Raw genomic sequence first — 21,710 nt, 5'->3', positions numbered from 1 at the left:
GCGGCGCCAGGGCTCACCTAGGCAACCACTGGTGCCTTCCTGTACAGGAAAGTAGTGCCAAGAAATGCTGTCACCAGTAATTTTTGTCCCCATGTTGAAAGCTTCTAACGTGAAACCTTTTGAAATAAAGCATACACCACCAGTGGCTGAACCTTTGGACTAAAGCCGAACAAAATGCTTAAGAGCATTGGGGTTCTGTCTGCCGGTGTAGGAAGAAGTCATAAGTGAGGGAGAAGGAGAAGGAGAAGGAGAAGGAGAAGGAGAAGGAGAAGGAGAAGGAGAAGGAGAAGGAGAAGGAGAAGGAGAAGGAGAAGGAGAAGGAGAAGGAGAAGGAGAAGGAGAAGGAGAAGGAGAAGGAGAAGGAGAAGGAGAAGGAGAAGGAGGAGCCTGACTGCACTGACATCAACACATATCAAATGAAGTGTTTAGAGCGTCACCACTGTCCCTCAACTACTGAGTCATACCAGATTCTGTGAGGGAAATCATTGTGGTCATGAAGACAATTTAAGGGTTTACATACATAAATTCAATTTTAAACCTAAACCCTTTGCACTTCGAACTAGCCTGCAACTCTGTACCAATATGCTGTTCCAGTACAAGGGTCTGTAAAGAATTCAGGATTAGACTCAGTTCCTACCTGTTCTACGTAATCCCTCCCTGGCCACAGTGCCCATCTAAATCAAGTAACTTGCTTCTGTGAATACTGAGGAACAGAAATAAAACTAATCTGAAATTAGGTGGGCCGCAGTTTCTGAAGCAGAACCAATATATTGGTCTTGTGTAATCATCTTAGATAATAATAACAATGGCTTACTCTGGCTTACCATGATATATAAATATGTATGATGTTTGTACCCAAACTTTGTAACTCTTACTCAGCTACAGCTCAGACACTTCTGGATGTCTGTTTGCAGAATCCCAGACTCAGGTAAGACTAGCGTCTCCTCATATAGAAATGAGTATGTGAAAGCTCAACTGAATCAACTGACTTCTGCAATGTAGATAATAGCCAAAATGGCACCGCCATAATATAAACATTTAAAATTTTTCTATTTCTTATTCATCCTCATGAAATACCTGGGTGATATAATCTGTTTTGAACCCAGAAGAGCAAAGAAAATCAAGTCACTGTGTATAAAGTGGAAAGAACTTTGAAGGTTCGAAATATACCCAAAAAAAGTGACTAAAACCAAACGAGGTCAGATGCTGTTGCCAAAAAAGTAGTATCTCTTATTTAGAGGGAAGGAGGGAGGCAGGGAGGAGGAAGGAAGGAAGGAAGGAAGGAAGGAAGGAAGGAAGGAAGGAAGGAAGGAAGGAAGGAAGGAAGGAAGGAAGGAAGGAAGGAAGGAAGGAAGGAAGGAAGGAAGGAAGGAAGGAAGGAAGGAAGGAAGGAAGGAAGGAAGGAAGGAAGGAAGGAAGGAAGGAAGGAAGGAAGGAAGGAAGGAAGGAAGGAAGGAAGGAAGGAAGGAAGGAAGGAAGGAAGGAAGGAAGGAAGGAAGGAAGGAAGGAAGGAAGGAAGGAAGGAAGGAAGGAAGGAAGGAAGGAAGGAAGGAAGGAAGGAAGGAAGGAAGGAAGGAAGGAAGGAAGGAAGGAAGGAAGGAAGGAAGGAAGGAAGGAAGGAATGTGATTTTCCAACACAACCAAAGCCCTTTTCCTCTCACCCTTTGGAGTGAGGTCTGTGCGAAGAAGCCTGGCAGCTGATAGCCTTGCGGCTGTGATCTCCACCCTGAAGGTGTTAAGCTTGTGCTTTGTGAATGTCCCTAGCCCTGAGCTGTTACTTTATCTAATCTTCATCAGCGAGCCGTGTAAAGCCTCTATCAGGAGCCCATTCAGGGTTTGGTGGTCTTCTCTGCAGCTTTTGTAATACAGTCCAGCCACAACAGGCAAAAGTCTTTCATGAAAATGTTTAAGTCATAAATTAATAAATTATAATATTTCTGTCTCTGACACTGTGCTAAGAGTCTGACTGTATTATCTCCAATTTCAATGGAAAATTACTGGCTGCTATATACTGAAAAGTGGTCACATGGTCTGTAACTATCAAAATCTACTAATTATGTAATGGTAAAATGACCAAGAAAACATGGAAACAAACAAGTTCAAGTTAAAATCAATCATTTGAATTAATTTTTAAATTAAATGAAAGGAATTAAATCAGGGAACCGACCCAAAAAAAAAAAAAAAAGAACTGTATATTTGGGTGATGGTTATATGTCACCTCACTAAGCTTTCTCACTTCTAAAATCACAACCCAATACAGAATGATTGTTATTCAAATCTGGAAATGTAAGAAATAGGTATTCATCCTCCCAGTTGTTACCCAACAAAAGTTATGATCTCCTGTGTGGGAAATATGGTTATTTAATTCATGTTCTATAGATGATTGTAGATTGGGAACTGTGATATATATTGCATAAAGATATGTGTGTGTCTGCTCAACCCGCACGTTTCACGAACTTCTGTAAAGCATCTCCCTGATCTTCCGGGTTCCAAAAATAGAAGGTGAGAACACGAGGCGCTGATGACTTACCCCTGCCTACGTGCAGCTAAACTCATCGGGACTTGCAACGATCAAATCCTACGTGCCAGCAAAGACTTGCAACGATCAAATGTTAAGTGCCAGCAAGGACTTACAACGGTCATCACACACCTACTCAAAGCAAGGAGTAACTGTGGACATTAGCATTTGAATGTGCCCGGGGACCCTTTCGGGATTTAATGTAAATAAAGTTAATGGCCGATGATTAGAGAAACAATGGGAGGAAGGTTGCCGAAGGGGAAGTTAAGGGTATTTAAGTTGGGCCTTTAGGTGAGCAAAGGCATGAACCCGGTTAGAAACACCGACAGCCAGGTCCTGTGTTTCTGGGGTCACCCTTGGCTCAACTTTTCCCGGGAGAACTTCGGTCAAGTAAGTTTCGCTGTTCGTGGGGTTCGTATTGTTTTGTTTTTATTGTTTGAAATTGTTATAATTTGATTCTAAATTTTGTAATTTGAATGTTAATAAACCAAACTATTGAATTTGGCAATAAATTTGTCCTGGCGTTTATAACATCCTGATATTTTATAAAATAGAAACCAGTGGCAAATTGATGTAGCTTTTGCTAAAGGTTCTGTGTCTTTTACTGCCACTAAAGCCACCTGTCTGTACAAATAAGAGATTAAAGTACTCATGTTAACCCACACAGTAAAAACTTTAAAAATAGAACATCTCCTGCAAATGGTCAAAAGAAAGTGCACCAGGGAGATTACTTTACTGTCCAGTTGCCTTCTATAGGATTTCTTTTCTTTTCCTTGAATAGGTGAGGTACTAGATAACATGCCGTATTCCAGTCCTCCTACACGCAAGGTGGGTCTAGAGAGATTAAGAAATAGTACAAACCTAATACTCTCTAATAAGAATTATGTTGATGTCAAAGGAACCATTGGTTTGCTCCATATGCTTTTTTATTATAATTACTTCCTAATTCTTTTGCACTGTGTTTTGCAGGTTCAAACATCTCATTTCATGTGTTGTGTGTTTGTCCTTATCAAACGGCTTTGTTGTAGTGTGCTTTTTTAACATTTAAGAGAATACAAAAATGGTTTTCAGCAACATTTTCTCAACTGTTGCTCCTTTCTTTCTGTTCTGTCCTAAGGCAGCTTAAGGCCAGCTTCATTATCTGTACTGTAGGTGCTGTCCCTTCTCATTACATCCCATGGAATTCACATGTGACCCTCAGAAGACTGGACATATAGATTCCATTTATTCCCAAGCTGCATACTAATGTAGAGCCATGAATGCACATAAAGAGCAATGAAGGGGAGAAACAAAAGTTCTAGGCTGCAAAGAGATTTAGACAAACTGGAAGTATTATCTATAAACACTATGAATCTTATTCTCTTTGTTCGGAAATCGATCGTGATCACATAAGTTGTATCATTATTTTCCACTGTCAATTCTCTGAATAAAAAGTTAAATCAATCTGTTTTTATTTACGTTTAATTAGTTGTTCCTAGAAAGCACTTATAACCAAATCATTGAAGCAGTTAATCTACTGTGGAGTGGGTGTATTTTATACAGAATGAAAGACAGCAAATGATAAGTAAATATCCAATGACACAATGCCTCTGTTATCTGTGCTGTCCTTCTTTGCAAAAAAAAATAATGGCTTAAGTTATCTCTTCTCCATCTTGGCTTCTGATGAAAATCTAGTACACACTGAACACAGGAGTGGAACAGGATCAGAACAAAGGCCTAGCCACTGAGCTTTCCTTTGATAGAGATGAGCTGTAGAAGGCTAAGGAAGAGTTTCAAACAAGGTATTGTAGTATTTCCAGAGTAAGGAATCCTTGAAGCTTCCAACAGCTCAAAACCAGCAAACTTGAGCAGGCCCTGTTACAGTACCTGCATTTTTATTGACATTTGACATGCTTCCTCTCACGAATTTGCCTTATTTGACTCCTTGAACACATACCGACTTTTTAATCTCCACTATATTATGCAAGTCAGAGTCAGATGTTAAATAAATATTGTATGAAAAAGAACCTCCTACAAAGTACCTCAAAATATTTTTATTTAAAAGATACAACTACAAAAGCCAAACTCTCCCAGGACTTATCTATGTGGGATTTTAACTAAGCTCTAGCATTTGTCTGGGAAAAAATTTCATGATGTCAAAATTAAGAATCTTCTCCTATCTGGTCCACTGTGTAGAAATGCTTGTGATACAGGGTCTAGAACTAGTGAAACACTGTGTTTTTACCTAGGCAGCTCTGCAGACCAACTTATGCACTCTCATATAATGTAAAGCAGTGATTGCTTAATGACCCACTCAATTTTTATCATTTAAATGATAGCAGAATAGGGTCGCTCATGTTTAATGTTAGACACAACTGCTCTTAACGCAATCATTATGCCATAATATGAATTCATTAATAGTACTTGACTTCTAGTAGCTGTCGACAGAGCAGGTTCAATTACCTGAAATTCACTCCGAAATGGTATTTTAGAAGAGCGCTGCCCCGCCCTCCCGTCCCGGCCCCTTCTGCCGCGCAGGCGCAGCGGCTGCGCGGGGTTGCGGCGCTGGTGTGCGGCCATGGGCGGCCCCGGCGCGCCGCTGCTGCCGCCGCTGCTGCTGCTGCTGCTGCTGCTGCCCGCCCTCAGCCCCGCGGGCGCGTCCCGTCGCTCCGGCGGCAGCAGGTGGGTAGGGATGGGCTTCTGCCCGGAGCCGGCCGAGGCGGGCCAGGAGATCCCGGCGGGAACTGTGGCTTGGCCGTCTGTGTTTCGCGGTGGTGTTGCCGCGCCCCCGGGCCCAGGGATAGCTTAGCGCCGGGCCGGGGACTGGGAAAAGCGTCCCGCGGCCGACAACGCAATGGACGAGATGAAGCTAGGCTTGGTTACTCCGTGATGAGGCAGCTGGCGGTGGGAGCTGGGAAGTCTGGGCTTAAGAAAAAGGAGCTTTGGAGTACTATGAGGAGACGGTCAAACAATTACAGACCGCGAGCTGCTGTCAGTGAGGAAGATGGTCTCAGCTATTAAGAGTAAAGTCTGTCTTTGAAGATTGCCCTTGAGATGAGTATCGAGAGGAGCTGTAATATATGGACACTGATTTTGTTTTTAATCACTTTTCCTTCCAGAAAATGTCAGAGTGATTTCTGATTACACTGAGTGTCCACAAAGTTACTACAGTGACAACAGAGGCTTTCTGTAATTGATTATCAATGCAAATTGTACAACAGCTCATCTAAACTGATGAAAAGTAATACTGTGTTGGGTTGTTTGCATTATGTAATGTAAAATACGAAATTATGCAAGTATGGTCCATTTTACAGTTTGCTGGGTGGGGGGGGGCTTGTCTTTACAGGTCCGTGAGTCAAGTGTGTGTGGAAAAGTCACTGATTTTCAGAAGTAACACCCCTTATTCTACAGATGTCGTTTCCGATCCTGGTGGACGTGATCTGCTGTTCTGTGTGCAGTTGGATGACTGTAAGCAATCTTTGCATGTATTTTGTTCATAGATTGCTTCTCCTTAGATAATACTTTTTTTGAGCTACACATTTTAATTGTTGTTAATTATTTTGGTTCTTACTGTTTCAGGGAGAGCATAGTGAATCAGGGTCTGATCACCAAAGAAAAAACAAAGAAAAATATTATTACCTTTTTATTTAGGGTAGGGTTTCTAGGTGAGCACAAATAAGTCTTTATCCATTGCTTATGTATCTGATGTACCTTACATAGTTGGCTACACATAGAGCAGCCGATAAGGGTTGACGTTTGAAATACCACACTGCCATTGTTTTCAGAAAGCGTTTTCATATTGTGTCTTGGATTCTTCATTATATGTGCTTATTTTCATCCTTCTCTGTTGGTGATCGTTTCTTTTCACTGATAATCATATATCCTGTAGGATATGCCATTGACATTCTTTCTCTTTCTGCTTTCCACATTGTACTTCATTTGAGTGATTCAATATCCAGTTCCTGGAATTCAGTGGTATTGCTGTGGTCTCACATTTAAACACCTACAGTTTTCTCTTTTTAGTTGTTTGTCTGGGAGTTGTGACCCACAGTTCCATCTGTTTCTGACCTAAATCTTTTAGTATTTTAGGTTGGGAGGTGTTGGAGTCTAGAACATCCCTCTGGCCACCCTGGAGGGTTTGGAGACCAGACAGGGGGGTCTGGGATCTGTACAAGGGGGTCAGCCAGCCTCACACAGAGCCCAGGAGGACACTGCCTCTGATCCCTGGCCATGGGAGTGAATGCCCACATTGTATGAAGAATCACAAGCTGAGAGAATTCAAAATAAGTAGTATTTCGTTTATCATAGAATGTAAATGTAGAATCTAGGATTTTTATTATATGGGGTTGAAGAGGCAAGATGGAGGAATTGGGGAGTGGCCCCTGTGCTCCTTGTTCTTGCTCTCGTCTCCCATTTTCTGCTGAGTTGGATCTCAAGGATTGGTTTAGAGTAGAACTGACATGTTAGCATAGGTAGTAGGCATGGGTAAAATTTTGCAAATAAAAAGTACGCTGTGGACGGTGGTTGGGTCAGGGGTACTGTACATAAGGTGTGGGGCTCTCTGACCCGCCCAGTCCTGCCACGTGTCCTGCTCTGCTGGGGATGCCTCACACAGCTGAGAAAGAACTAAGATAAGGTACCCTGCCAGGGAGGCCTGGCAGAGCTGAGAAAGAACTGAGATAATGAAGAATAAACAACCTTGGAAACATGCACTGGCGGACTCAGCTTGTCGTCTCTACCTCTGGTGTGAAACACTTAGGGCAAAGAGAAGACTGAAAACCTTATTACCTCTGGGAACAGCAACCCAGAGGAAACACCCAGGGAACAGCAACCTTGGGGGAACCCTTAGTACCTTGGGGAACACCAACCCCAAGGAGAATCTCAGGGAAACAACAACCCTGAGAGGGAGGGACTCAGGAGATTAATAGGTACAACAGCTAGTCAAAACAAGGTTATTATCTTTTATGATCTTGTCCTGCTTTTAGCTGTTTACAGATTTTGCCTGAGTGTTTTGCATACAGGGAGGAACAAAGAAATTACGAGAGCTTCATAATATGATAGGTAGTAGTGCTAGAACTTTACCCATTACAGTTTTCAGTAGGTCTCACAGTAAAGATGAATTTAGGTGAGGGTTTAACCACAGCCTAAAGTGCTGTCAGGCTCCTGGGCTTTCCAGCCTATAACTTGGAATCTAAATTTTACCCTTTTCCCACACCACTCATAATGTTCTAAAAATAAGATTAAAAGGATTCTGAATTTTTAATATTATGCACAGAAAGAATTATCTGTGGCCAGATTGATGGCACCAGATTTTTTTTAGTCGTTTGATATTTGGGTCCTGTATCTTATCACATGATTAGGCCCACTGGAGAGGCCTGAACATTTGACTGCTTGTATATGTTAGCTGTAGTACACCTGGGAATAGAATTCACTGTTCACATGGCCCTTTCCTTTTCTATGTTGTTGTTGGAAGAATGTATGTGAAGGACTTTATTTGGGATCACCTGAAGGATCATAACGTTTTCTGGTAGAAACAGCCTCCTCCTTAGTGGCCTTTCCCATGGAAATATAGGAACACATAGATTTTATTCAACTGATTGTGGCAGCAGCTTTTCCAGGATGGTGTGATGAGCTACCTTTGCCAGAGATATAATTGAGCCCTGTTGGATTATTGTGGCCGGTAAAAGTGATGCACAGGTTGACTTCACCTCGTTGAAACCATTGCTAGCAGATTAAATTTTATTTTGCCTTTTTATACAAGATTAAATAGCCTTTAGTATCTAAACTTAAGCAGTTTGAATATCTTAAGTTTTGCTGCAGAAGGTATTTCCTTCCAGTTTTCAGGTATATTTTGCATTATGTAATGTTGTTAACCTATGGTAGTAAGTGATAATGGAAGAGTATGTGATGAACTAAATAAATTAAATGGCTGCAGCATGACTGCAAATGTTTTCTTTTTTGATCTAATGATGATATCCTCAAGTGATTATTAAATGAGCTGCTCTGCTATTTTTGTGAACCTTGTAGGAGCTTAATATTCCTTTGACTTTTATCTCCTTGAGAGATTTATTTGACTGCTTAATTAATGATACATTTGGATATTAAAAAGCTTTGTTTCTGCTAGCTGTGCTGTACCTTTGAGGATCTGCTCTGCCCTTGAACAGCACAATTATATTGAGAGCTTAAGGTTCTTTCTTTACTGTTCTTTTTCTTTCTCCCAAATCTACTGGATTATGTAAATTCTTTTTGATACTACTGTAATTGAGAATACTGCTGCTTGTTCCTGTTGTCAGTAGGATATGTAATCCTTGATTGTTCTAAGACGCTTCATTTGAATGCATTGAAAAGTTATTCCTATTAGGATGAGTCTATGTAGCATGCCTTTAATAATTTGCCATTTTATAACAGTGCTTTAGCAGTAATAAATTAATACATATTATAAATAAATAATACCATCATAATAAATTATGATTAATTAATAAATTATAGCATCATAACCATACTATTGAATACCACCAGGTCAGGAAGGTAGCACTGTAGGATACCAATAGAAAATCTGGATTTTTAGGATGCCTATTATCTATTCATACTAATCTTGAGTTTTACCAATTGCTAGTTTTACTTAAATGCTTTGAATCCTTTTAATGTTGCTTTTAGTGAACTCACAAATGGGTAGTACTTTGTAATTAAAATTTCATGTGTGTCTAATTTGGCCATCTCACGGAAATTACAGCACATATTAAGACAGCTGTTAAGGAGTCTCATGCCTTTTGGAAAGTCACTTTGTGTGTTAATATCTGTTTCCCATGAACCGTACTCATGATATCATCCTGTTTGTAGATCATATTAGCCTATTAGAAGTGTTATTATGGATTAATTAATATAATATAAGGCACCAGCTAGCTTACAATTACTTAAGTTATTCCTTTTAAAAATATTGGCACAGTATTTACTGTTATCTTTTCTAGTAACTTAATATTGGTGGATTTCTTATTTTCCTCTTTTCAATCTCTAGCAAAGCTGAACTATTTTCAACAGGCACAGGATATCAAAGAATCGGATTCTGTGGAGTTCTTAAAGAAGTATGGCAGGCACTCTTTCTTAGCACCATCACAAGTTCAGCCATCGTTCTCTGCTTTTTATCGTGTGAGTTGAAAGAAAATAACAATCAATTTGCACATATGCTTTTACTAAAGCTGTCTGTAATGCCATCTAATGAGAACAGATCGAAAGATTCTTATTTTGTACGTACCAGCCATATTATCACAGGATCATAGCATATCTTGAGTTGGTTGGGACCCACAAGAATCATCAAGTCCAGCTGCTGGCCCTGCAGAGGACAGCCCCAGCAATGCCACCCTGAGAGAGCTGTCCAAATGCCTGTGCCTGAGGGTGTTGTCCAAATGCTTCTTGGGCTCCATCAGCCTTGAGACTGTGACCATTCCCTGAGAAGCCTGTTCAGTGCCCAACCACCCTCTGGTGGAATAACCTTTTCCTGATACCTAGCCAAAGCCTCCCCTGGCACATTTCCAGCAATTTCCTTGGGTCCTGTCCTTCGTCACAGAGAGCAGAGATCAGTGTCTGCCCCTCGAGAGGAAGCGGCAGGGTGCAATGAGGTCTCCCCTCAGTCTCCTCCAGACTGAACAAGCCAAGTGACTTTAGCCATTCTTTGTATAGCTTCCCCTGGAGACCCTTCACCATCTTTGTAACCTTCTTTTGGATGCTCTACAGTAGCATTATGGCTTATGTTGGAGCACCCAAAAGTGCCCTCAGAGCTCAAGGTTAGGCCATACCAGGATGCAGAGCAGAGTGGAACATCAGTCTCCCCCTTGCAGCTGGTGATGCTGAGCCAGATGCACCCCAGGACACAGATGGCCCTCCTGGTTACCAGAGCACATTGCTGATCTGTTTATCTCTCAGTACTTTCAGTGAATAAAAAGTTTCTGGTCAGTTGCTGTGTATTTAAGAGGCTGGACAACCTTTTAGACAAAACTGGGTGTACACAAAGTATAGATTTGTCTCTTACCCTTGGCCTTAGTATTCCACTTTAACTTTGTGATTTCTCCAAATTGTCTTTTCAGGCTGGTGATCCAATCCTGATCTACTTTGATTCATCATCTGTATTGAGCATGCTTAGACAGCCAGTAAAAATGGGAGCCAGTGGACTTTGTGTTGATGGAAATCCTGCTGGTTAGTAAAGGGAGAACAATGTCTTAGGGTGGTCTGCATCTGTTTTATGTGTCGTCATGTCTTAACTCACCTAGGCTTCCTGGACAGTAAAAGCACAAGCTGTACTCGGATTTTTGCCAACTTGAGCAAGAGCTGCATGACTGACCCTGCCCTAGATGCTGCTTCCTACTACCGTGACTTTACTGTGCTAAAGGTGCATTTCATATTTCTTGCTTTTGTTCAAAATCTTAGTTGGCTTTGCATTGCCTTCCAGTGGGACTTCAGGTAACTGTAAAACTGAAGGTCATCTGATATGTCCCTGTCTCCCAAAGGCTGAGGCCTTCTTGCTGGGAAACCTGTTAAAAATGTTATGACTGGTGATAATCCTTCAGTTCAAACTACTTTCCAATAAATTTCTGTTATTAGCAAATTTTTAATGTATTTAACAGGTACTTCATTGATACTTCATAGTTTTAATGGTTTATCTAAAATTCTCTCACATTTTAAATGGATTGTTTATCAGAGTATTCCTGTCTGTTCCATCAGCTTGATCAACCAAGCAATACAAGTTCTCAGTAAAGAATTAGGGTGGTTTTTTTTACATAAGATTTTATCTCTAAAATCATACTGATGGCCCCTTATTAATATTAGCGCTCTTTATATCCATATCAATTTCTCTACTATTTATCCTGACCGTAAGTTTAAAGTAACCAATTTACTCTTCTGGGTTCATCCCACTGGTCTTACTGAATGCTTACATGAAAATGTCTCCTCTCACCTTGCAGAATTTTTCTGCTCTTCCAAGAGAAAACAATATTGTAAATAAGGAGTACTTATTAAGGCTGACGACTCAGTTCACCCTTATATTGGAAATCTAAGTCTACTTAACTAGTAGAGAATATTCTGTTGATCAGATTTCATTCATGTTTTCAGGGCTTTCTTTGTCACTGTTGCCAAAATTCAGTTTTTCCTGAACTGGACGCTGAAGTACTTACTTGATTGCAGAAGACAGAGTTTCAGGAATGAATCAGAGATGTGACACATCAAAGTACCTGCATTCTGCAGGATGTTACCTGGGCCAAGCTTAAATTTATCTTTTAGTATTTTAAAATGCCTTCTGTGGACTATGTCTGTGATTTATAGATTACAAAATGATAACAAGTTTTCATGTCTGGAATAAATAGAAATAATTTTATCAATATAATATCAGGTTCTTTTGTAATGATTTTATGGCTTCAGTCACTTGCAAACATAGCAATTTACTCAGCTTTTTATTGGTATTGTAAAATGGTTTGCTTATTTTCCCCAGGTCCCAATTAATGACACCGTTATGCAGTCCATGAAGGTCAGTCTCTGTTGCCAGTGAAAAGAATTTCTGCTTCTGAAGAGAAAATGAGAATGTACTGTGTCTGAGGCAAGATTTTTCTTGACAAAAGTAGGACAGTATAGGAAAAAAGGACATAAGTAAGGGTGTATTTTTAAATGAATGGGCCTAGATAGAACTAAAGTCAGGGAGGTAGCTTATTTTCCTGGAGAAAGATTTGGGATCTGGAGCAGTGTGATGTGCCCTCCAGATCACGGCAGGGAAGTAGATCTGACTTGGATGGAAAAGCAGTAAAAAAGAGTAAAAGTGCGCTCTCCTTTTAAACAAATACTAACTGTTAGTATGTGTACTGTTTACAGGTAAATGTCACTGCAGTCTCACCACCTGGAGCTCCCCACATGAAAGACAACACATGCACCAATGTTGTTTCTGAGGTACGTGAATCTTCTTTCCTTTTAGAGCAGCTTAACACAAGCTAAAGTCATTGCTCTATTACCTTACTCTGTCTCCTATTATTCTATAAATTGGACTTCCAGGTGATCTATGAGATAGAATATAGTGGCACGAGTGGGATTCAGAGTGTTTCTGTCCAGTTCAAAGTGAGCAACATCTCTGTGAACTCCAGATCCTCTCTGCAGCAGCATTTCACCATGCACTTCTGGGTTAGTATCCCCATCCTCCCTGGAATTCTACCAAGTTTGTAGTCTGTAGTTTGTGACTCATTTTTGTACAGATGAGACCTGAAAAGGTTAGAGCAGTGTCACTGTGGTATAGTAGTAACAGAACCCTGGGGTGCAGATGGTTGCAGATGGAGGGGAGGCATTTCTGGTCTCAAGGTAACTGCGAGTAGAAAAATCCAGGCTCAGCACAAGCATGGAGTCTTTCATTGCACAAATTTCAAGGAGCTGATTATTTTAATGTGACTATTTTTGCTCTTGATTTGGTCTGATGGTTTGGTCTTAGGTGTTGTTTTGTTTATTTGGGGGATTTTTGTGGTTTTTTTAATGGTCTAGTTTTTTGGTTTTTTTGATTGGTTTGATTTTGGGCTTTTTGATTTGTTTGTTTGTTTTGTTTTTTTGTTTTATTTGGGGTTTTTTTGTTTGTTTGGGGTTGGGGGAGTTGTTTTTTGTTTGTTTTGTTTGCGGTTTTGGGGGGCTTTTGTTGTTTTTTGTTCAGTAATAGTCATTCAAAAAACAGCTTACATTTACATTTTTGAGAATGTGAATTTGATCTTTGAAAATGAATGGATGTCATTGGTGCTAATATTTTCCTCTTTTTCTATTTCTTCCCTTTGCATCTTTGTAGACCAGGACTCCTTCTCATATGTTGCCTAGAAGTGGAAACCCTGGCTATATCACTGGAGCACCACTATTGATTGCAAACAGTGGTGCCATGCAACACGTATCCTTTTTCTGCTATGAGATTTTATTTATCACTGTGGGGGTTTTTTTGATGTCTAGCACTGCACTGTCTGGACTTTTATAGTGCCCTGATAGGAAGAAGAGGAATATGGGGCGAGTGGATTGTTAGGTACAAGATTAGCGTTGTGTGTTGTCTGTTTATACTTCTGTTTGGCTTCTTGATGTGCAGTCTCTCAGATGAGCATATTAAGGAGTGAAAGTGATGGAAGTTGTTCACAGTTCCTCAGACACACAGTACAGTTTGGAAGGAATATGAGAACAGGCTGCAAAATCAGGTAACAACACACTCTGCAATCATCCTTTCTGACAGTTGGAAGTTGTGGACTCAGCATGTTTTTCCATAGTCTCTCAGGTACTGCTGTGGACCCTAGGTCCTTCGCTGAGGTCACCAGTGGGTTTCTACAGATCTTTCATATACTCCTAAGAGAATTTGAATATAGGAAAGATGGTGGACTGCTAGAATAATCTGAACATTGTGAAGTTCTTCTGGGACATTTTGGGGCTCTAGTCTGGCAATATGTCTTGGGCAAGAGTAGAGTTGAGGAGTCAGTCTTAGAAAGTGGTTGTTTTGATGATTTGGAGTCCCCTTTTGACAGGGCAAGTGTAGGACCACTGATGTGATAAGATGGCTAAAGAGCTGTCAGTTTTCCTTATCACGCATTACCCTGCCATAGTTTTCTTCCTTCTAATTGCAGTGGGGATTGAAACTGCATCTGTTTAATACCAATACTTGTTGACTCATTCTAAGAGCAAAGAAAGGATGTTGATAGTGCTTTGGGTTTTAGGGATTTTTTTGTCCTGGAAATCACTTTGTAAAAGGTGTTCTTTTCTCGTTTCCAGCTTATCCCCAGTACTGGAAGATAGTAACTGTAGTTACACGCAGCAGAAGTTATACAAGGCTTTTCAGGGGATGAACAGAACAGAAGACTTTGCCATAACTGGCAGTGCTCATTCAACCCAGACAGAAGAGTGGATGACAATTCTGATTCAGAACTGCAGTGTGCAGGTAATATGAAAGCAAAAAGACCACCTGTAAATATTTTTCCATTCCTGTGACTCAGGGGTCTTAATACATGAAAGCAGTTATTATATAGTTCATGTTATTAGAGTACTTAACAAAAAAACCCTCAAACCCAACAAACCCTGACAGATTTCCTATCTCTTAAATCCTGCTCCTGCTATTTAAATGGGTAAAAAGAATTAAATACTGAATCTAGTGTTATATTATATAGTTTTCTGACAGCCTTTTGGAACTGATAGTAGCTGGTTACTCCCTATTAATTATTGTTATAATCCTTTCTGCTTTTCCAGAATAGGGAAAGTTTTTGTAGGAATATTTATGTCCTATCATATTACCTAATAAGGTTAAAGTTTGTGAGCCAGTTGTATTGTAATAATTGTTAATCTGTGGGGGGATGGCTAAGTGGAATGTGAAATCCAGGTGGGAAAGCTGAGATAAATCCTAATGGGAACTGAAATGATAAGATGGATGTAGCTCCAAAATGGGTGGTTGACCTGACCAGAAGTTACGGAGTTAGTGTTGAAGTTACTGATTTAGGTTATGTGACCTGTATTATCCAAAATACTAGACTTTGACTATAATAGTCCTGTATCACTTTTAAAATACTATATTAAGTTGATTAGGGTATATTTTATTTTCAGGCTGTGAATTGCACTTCCTGTTGTATGGTTCCTGTGACCCTGGAGATACAGATACTGTGGACTAAAGTGGGCCTCCTGTCCAACCCACAAGCTCAAATACTGGGTGCACGGCACTTTTACCAGTGTCGTCTCCTCAAGGTATGGAACTAAAAACCCTCCCTCACACAGAGGTAATTAAAGGAGGTTTACAGGTTATTTAAAAACCAAGGAATCAAATGGTCTTGAAACTAAGAAAGTTGAGATTTACTGAAGTTTAGCAGTTGTCTGGCTGCAATGGTAGCCTTCTATAGAGGAAGGTTGTTTCGTGGTCTTTTCAGTACTGTCCTCACTCAGTTGTATAACTGGAAAAGATACCTTCACTCCAACTCTAAACCACTTTCTAACCACTTAAGGACTCAATCTTTAAACTTTCAGTTATGGTTGGTATGAAGTTGTAGTTACAAACATTCAGTAACTCCGTGTTTATTTAGTTGTCTCTTAAAGCCTTGATACGGAATTTGAGTTGAGTAATATTTCAGACTCCACAGAACAGAAGATATTTGTGTTCCTCTAGATCTTCTGAAATCACCAATCACCACCATTAGCTGAGTAAGTGACTAATGCTGATGGCAGTATATTTGGAGAACTGGGAAGGAAGGCTGTAAGCCAGAAAGAGGGTATTCAGGGCCAGGTTGGACAGAATTCTGAACAACCTGGTCTAGTTGAAGGCATCCTTCTTCATTACAGAAGGCATGAACTAGGTGACCTTTAAAGGTCCCTTCCAGCCCAGACCATTCGGTGATTCTGTGATGTCAGCAGGAATATGTCAGCTAACATGTCCACAGAGGACAATGAGCAGTCTTTCTCAAGCATATCTCAGGGGATCCCATTGTGATTTTTTTTTTTTTTTTGGACATCATATAGTCTTTTGGGCAGCAGATACATTTCAAAGCTTACAGTTCTCTGTAAAGGCTTTAGGGGGAGCAGCTGACACCCGCCTGGGCATCTTCATGGCAGTGAGGTATGACATGGAAAGTGTCTTGTCTGATCTGTTAACTCTTTGAACTTCAGACTCAGTCTAAGTGAGATTTTTACACACTTGTTTGAATGCATCTCGTGGTATCCCTTTGTTCTCCTTTCTTGCAAAATACATGAAGAGAAGAGGATAGGAAGATGTTAACCATGTAAAACTCATATTGTCCTGAGGCAAACTGATACCCCATGGCATGAAAATATTTTTTAAATCAGCTGTTACGTGGCTTCATTAACAAAATCTCTTCTTGAGGAAAAAGATTTGCATTCCTAGTAAAAGTGCAGGGGGCAAATCCTTCAGGATTAGCTAATCAAGAACAAAGAGATTCAGATTAGATTTGCTTGAGCAACTGATGCTAATTACTTTAGAGCTTTAAGCTATATTGCCAAGCTAATCATAAGAAGGCAAGTTACTGGCAGCAAAAAACCCCCATGCTATTAAAATCAGTACTGACTTCATCAGTGACAATCCATCAATTAGGATTGCTAGTAAAGACATTTTAGCAAAGGACCAACTTGCTCTATAGCCAGTAGTTATGAATTGCAGCTATTTTTAAGCATACTAGGCTGCACATTACTTTCAAATTATGTCACTTCCCAGCTTTAGCCTACAGAACTATTCCTTTAGTTCCTTTAATTATTCTTTAGAGAAATCTTTTTTTATTTAGACAACACTGCCTTACTGCAAAGTTGCCTAAGTAACTGACCAGAAAACAGAGAATCCAGGGAAGACATCCTGATTTCCATACCTATCCACAATATCTAATCACAGTTGTATTTGGACTTCATGAAAATACAGGACATTTTAAAATCATGTCGAGCTCTACAAGAGCATGCTGGAAGTTGCTGATGGTTGCCTTCTCCCAGCTGTTCAGGAGGGTTTGTGTATGGGGTTATTTTCCCTGCACTGATCTCTCTGATTTTAAGGCAGTTTTTGAAGGTCCAGTCACTTAATCATCTTGAGGCTTCTTGTTGACTAGAGTGACGTGGCCTATCATGTGTTTACTCATTGATAGGAGAACTTACATCCATCAGAATGTTGGGGAAATTCCACTTTTAACTGCTCAGCAGTGGTGAGTTGTGGTCAAGGACTGATCTGGCATGAAAGGCAAGAAGGTGTTAAACTGGCTGGAAGCAGGAATGTTAGGACACCTTGCAAGTGAGTGAAGTTTCCAGGTGATGAGAGAAGAAATAGCCTCAGCATTGTCTTGTAGCCATTCTGGAATGGGAACTGCTCAGGGGCCACCTTTGGGCAGCAGAGCAGGCCTGGGGGATGGATGCAGAGCTGGCTGAAGTGCCCCATGCTGAGGCTCTCAGGATTGGTGCTGCAGGTGCAAAGATGCACAAGGAATCTGCTCATGATGTCTCTTTGCAGACTCCATGTAGAACCAGGACTGTACCCAATGCATTGTTCGTTTCATTTTTCTTTTTTATTTAAAACACAGAAGTATTTTTTAATTCACCTTGAGGGATACCACAAAAATTCCCCAGTAGGAGTCACAGTATTTTTGCCTTAAGAGTCATGAACTCTATCTTGCAAATTTTTTGAATGCTTCCTATGGAATTTTGCTCTAAAGGCAATCTTTGACATACTTCTCAGGGAAATGAATGAGGTGGTAATTTCACAGGTTGGCTTAAAGCTGTGCAAGCACAGAAGGTATGCTCACAGTAAATGCCCTCTCAGTGTTAGCATGCAGAGCTGGGAGGTGGGGCAGGGAGTGAGGTTGGTCTTTTGACAACAGCATGGTCTTAAATCAGCCAAAGGTAGCCATGAAACTCCATGTAGCTTAAAGAGTTAGTGTATTCATTTTCTTGCAGCATTCTGTTAAAACAGAAAAGGACTGAGACCTTAAAGGTTCAGTCCCTTGTTTGATCTTCACTGATCTGTCTCCTTCCTGAAACAACATCCTAAAATGTAAGCAATAAATTTATTATTGTATTGGGTCCCTGCTTTAGTTTGTTGACATTTATTAGGATTGCATCTTGTGACAGTTCCTTCTGGTAGCAAGCACTTGTCCAAAGAGCTAGATGGTCTTTTATGAAAAATAAATCTAGCTTGCATCTGTTCTTACTACTAACTAGCTGGTATGTCTTTCTTCTGGGTATAAGGCCTCCTGTAGCAGAGCTTGAGTCACTGCTGCCATTTTGGAGATCTGTAGCATATGATGCACAGTAGCTACTGATCTTTACTACACCCTCAATTTACCTGCTAAGTATCAATTTTGGGAAAGAGGGCTTACTCCACTGAAAACTTAGGACACTTTAACTCATACCATCCCAAAGACATCATGCTTGCCAGTCATCTACAGTGAGTCCCCATTAGAAAGCTGAGCTAAGCCTTTTGTGTTAAGACTGCTAAACTCTTCTTGCTTCCCTTCTTGTTGCAGTTTCTAAACACAAGCATGGTACCTGTGACAACGGTTGTTACCTTCACTGACATGACAGATTGGCCAGAACCTCCACGAGGCCAGCCCCAAATGCACTGGAAGCTCCCATTTGATATCTTTTTCCCATTCAAGGTAGCCCTGAATGTAGAAAGAAGTTACAGAGGTGATCTGGCTGGGTATTTCTTGTTGATTCTAATAATGTCTAGTATTTTCTACTTTTGAAAATAGATTGAGCCTGTATTTGAAGTTTGATGAGTGAATTCATGTATTCAGGATACAATCCAGATGATGGACTTTTGTCATCAGGTTTTTATACCATGTCTGTGATATCTGTGTGCCTTCTGTTTTTGGATTAAGTCATGCAGACAGCTTGTCCTCTCATGTCCCTATTCTCTGTATGTGAACCATCTGTGAAGGCCACTGCAATGACACACTTGAGAAAGGCAGAGATCCAGGGGCATTGCATTAATGAAGAACAAGGAAGAGAATGTTAAAACGATTGGTCTGTGTCCCCAGAAACCAAGAATGCTGTCTAAACCAAGGAGTATGGAGAGCGAAGCAAAGTTCAATTAAAGCATTTTGGAGCTGTTTTCAGTTAGCTCCCTGTTGGAGAAGCACCTGATTTTTCTATATGGAACTAACTGAACATTTAAAATACAGGAGCTCTCCCAGGTGGCCTGAATTCTTATTTTATGAGTAGACACGTGTGCCAGTAACCCCTAACCTGTCCTTGTTAGATGATGACAGCCACACCTCTGTGACACTTTTTGAATCTTGCTTTTCTGTGTCTTTTGAAATACAGATATTCAATTGAAATTTTCATGGTTTAATCGCTGTTTATGTTGGCAACAGTATTGCACAGATCAAAGTAATTGTAAATGCCACATACTCTGAAATACAGCTGAATTTTAGTGGTTTGTCATAACATCTTCTTTCCTGATCTTTTTTTTTCCCCTGAAGAAATGGGCCTGAATAGAGTTTTTTTAGGTAAGAAGCACTCTCTTGTTCCAGATAAGAACTGAAGTGGAAATGATAACCACTTAAATTCTAGTAGCACATCAGAAGGTCTTGTGAATATTTCTGAAGCTAAAACATTGAATATTTTAGAAAAAATTGTAGGTATGAGACTGAAGCTTGCTGCAATACCTTACCTCTGACCCAGTCTCTAGGACCAGGAAATAAGTTTATTGTTTTTGAAGTTAAAGGAGGTGTTCTGATTATCTAGTCTGCCCTCTACCACCACACAGGAAATCTGCTCAGTTGTTCCAGGAAGCTGTTAGATTAAAATATATTTTTTTAGCAAAAGATTTTATTATTTATCTTCTTCAGATGATGGAAAAATCTGCCCCAACTGATGCCAAGTACTCCAGCAGAATCAATAAAGGACCAAAAATATCAGAGCCTACTTTTAATAAAATGTATTTGTTGCTTTTGTACCTATACTGCACATAGCAACTCTGTTACTCCTCCTCATTACAAGCTTAAGGAGTGCAAAATAAACTGAAAAGCTTGTAATTAGTCAGAATATCAAAGGAAATTATACGAATAAAACAAAAGTAAAATCCATCTAAAAGCTTCTGCGTTAACGTCACATATTTATCTTTGTGATTGTTGGCATGGTTTATTAGCTGGGAATGCTGTGCAAGTGTCTGCAGCTTCCTTGTCTGTTCTGGGGCAGCCCAAAGAAGCTGGTGTGAACATTCAGAACCGTGTGCATTCCAGTATTACACAGGACTGTACTGTTACACAATACAGCAATAACCTTTGGTATTTAGATAGATGTGGCTTCTCAGATCTGCCTATAATACCTTTGAAGGGCTTTTCTCAGAACACATTTGTGGTGTGTCTCATGTCCTTTCATGTCCGTAATTTGTGGAATCCAGGAAATTAATTTAGAGGTGACAATAACTGAATTACAAAGGCTTAGCTGAAGAAACTTCCCAAATGTCACATGTCAATGCTAAATGTGTTGGGATAGTGCTCGAATGAAATGGATTTGGCATCCTTGTTTTCTACATTATCGAGGTAATTCACTTATGTATAACCACAGAGATACTGTTTACTCTATGGGCTGCAAATACACAAAGTGCTGTAAGAATACATCACCTCATATTGTAATTATCTGCTGTAATTATCTAACATCCAACATGTCAAAATTTCTAGCTCATGTTTGGCTCCTTTCACATTTTGTCATAGCAAAAAATAGCTCGAAAGAGCCTTGTCCATAACTTGGTCCAGGCTGAATTAAGGCATATTCAAATTCTAGCCACACGACAACAGTGCTTGTGGGTTTAGAATCTGCAGTTTCCTATGATGGTTCATTTTCATGTCTACTTTGTCACGTTGTGGTTTTCCCTCCTGCCCGATCTGAAATAGCCTGTGTTGCAATTCAGTTTGAGGCAACGTTATGACAGTGTCACACACAAGACACACTCATATGTCAGATGCACAGGAATGGAGTGTTTGTACTCCTTGCCAAAGGGCTGAGACAAAACTGAATCTCTCTGCTGCCAGCATAGGTAGAGCCATCTTTCCAACATCTCCCTTTTTGGAGGCAGTAGGTCCATTTTTACACTGCCCGGGTGAAAACATCTTTACTAGATAATTTTTAAAGTTCGTTCCAAACACAAACCTCGCTTCTTCGGAAGAAGTAATTCTAGATTTCAAAGCAGGAGCAATTGTAGAAGCCGCGGGCGGGACGGTGCCGGAAGCGACGCGAGGGTGACTGAGGCGGCGGCGAGCTGGGCTGCGCTGGGCCGAGCCGGGCGGGTGAGTGAGGCCGTGCCGAGCCGAGCCAGGCAGGGCAGCGCGGAGCTGAGCCGGCCCCGGCAGCCTCGGCCGTGCCCCAGCGGAGAAGTGGGCTGGGCTGCGGACGCGGGGCTTCGGCCCGGCAGGGCGGAGGTGGCAGAGGGAGTGCGGGGGTCCCTTCGCAGAGGGGCGGTCCCGTGCTGGGCTGTGCCCGCCGTCCGTCGGGGTTGCGCGTTCCCTGTCTGTTGAGAACCGGCAGCGGCTGCTGCGCCGCTCGCGAAAGAAGGTAGAGGGCTCTGGAGGGAAGGAAGTGAGCTCAGCCTTAGAACTGCCGGGGGGCACCCGCACACCGCCGGTCTCTCGGACCCTGCAGACTTTCCAGAGCTGTACAGATTCGGGGTCACTTTTTCTCGGCGGTCTCACAGCGTTACTGCTGCGGGTAAGTCACCGGCAGTGTGAAATCGCAATTTGATCCTCTGCCAGCACCAGAC

The 21,710-nt window shown here is 40.9% G+C and overlaps 2 protein-coding genes across 10 annotated transcripts in view; both read left to right on the top strand.

The window, feature by feature from the left end:
* The first annotated feature begins 5,021 nt into the window (after window positions 1–5,021).
* Window positions 5,022–20,037, top strand: TCTN3 (tectonic family member 3). 6 transcript variants are annotated; one of them, XM_063405010.1, is made up of 13 exons: window positions 5,022–5,179; window positions 5,844–5,965; window positions 9,513–9,643; window positions 10,579–10,687; window positions 10,762–10,880; window positions 11,976–12,011; window positions 12,350–12,424; window positions 12,527–12,652; window positions 13,296–13,391; window positions 13,589–13,686; window positions 14,252–14,417; window positions 15,074–15,211; window positions 18,472–20,037. In XM_063405010.1, exons 1-13 carry the CDS (start codon window positions 5,076–5,078, stop codon window positions 18,691–18,693), a joined length of 1,542 nt encoding a protein of 513 aa, XP_063261080.1. In that variant the 5' UTR covers window positions 5,022–5,075; the 3' UTR covers window positions 18,694–20,037. The 6 variants fall into 6 exon arrangements, with proteins under 6 accessions (XP_063261080.1, XP_063261083.1, XP_063261081.1 ...); XM_063405013.1 differs by lacking the exon at window positions 18,472–20,037 and adding an exon at window positions 17,903–18,455 and having other exon boundaries at window positions 5,025–5,179; XM_063405011.1 differs by having other exon boundaries at window positions 5,043–5,179; window positions 9,536–9,643.
* A 974-nt stretch (window positions 20,038–21,011) lies between these two features.
* Window positions 21,012–21,710, top strand: part of ALDH18A1 (aldehyde dehydrogenase 18 family member A1) — a 34,475-nt gene continuing 33,776 nt past the window's right edge. Inside the window, exon 1 of one of the 4 annotated variants that reach the window (XM_063405004.1) lies at window positions 21,012–21,240. The gene's annotated coding sequence lies outside the window, so the exon portion shown is untranslated. Of the gene's footprint in view, window positions 21,241–21,342; window positions 21,659–21,710 lie in introns of those variants that run through there. The other 3 variants (XM_063405009.1, XM_063405006.1, XM_063405005.1) reach the window with 3 other exon arrangements.

This window comes from Prinia subflava, chromosome 9, assembly GCF_021018805.1.
Source record: "Prinia subflava isolate CZ2003 ecotype Zambia chromosome 9, Cam_Psub_1.2, whole genome shotgun sequence".
Classification (NCBI taxonomy): domain Eukaryota; kingdom Metazoa; phylum Chordata; class Aves; order Passeriformes; family Cisticolidae; genus Prinia; species Prinia subflava.
The sequence above is the reverse complement of the archived record's forward strand: the minus strand, read 5'-3'. Positions and strand labels throughout refer to the sequence as shown.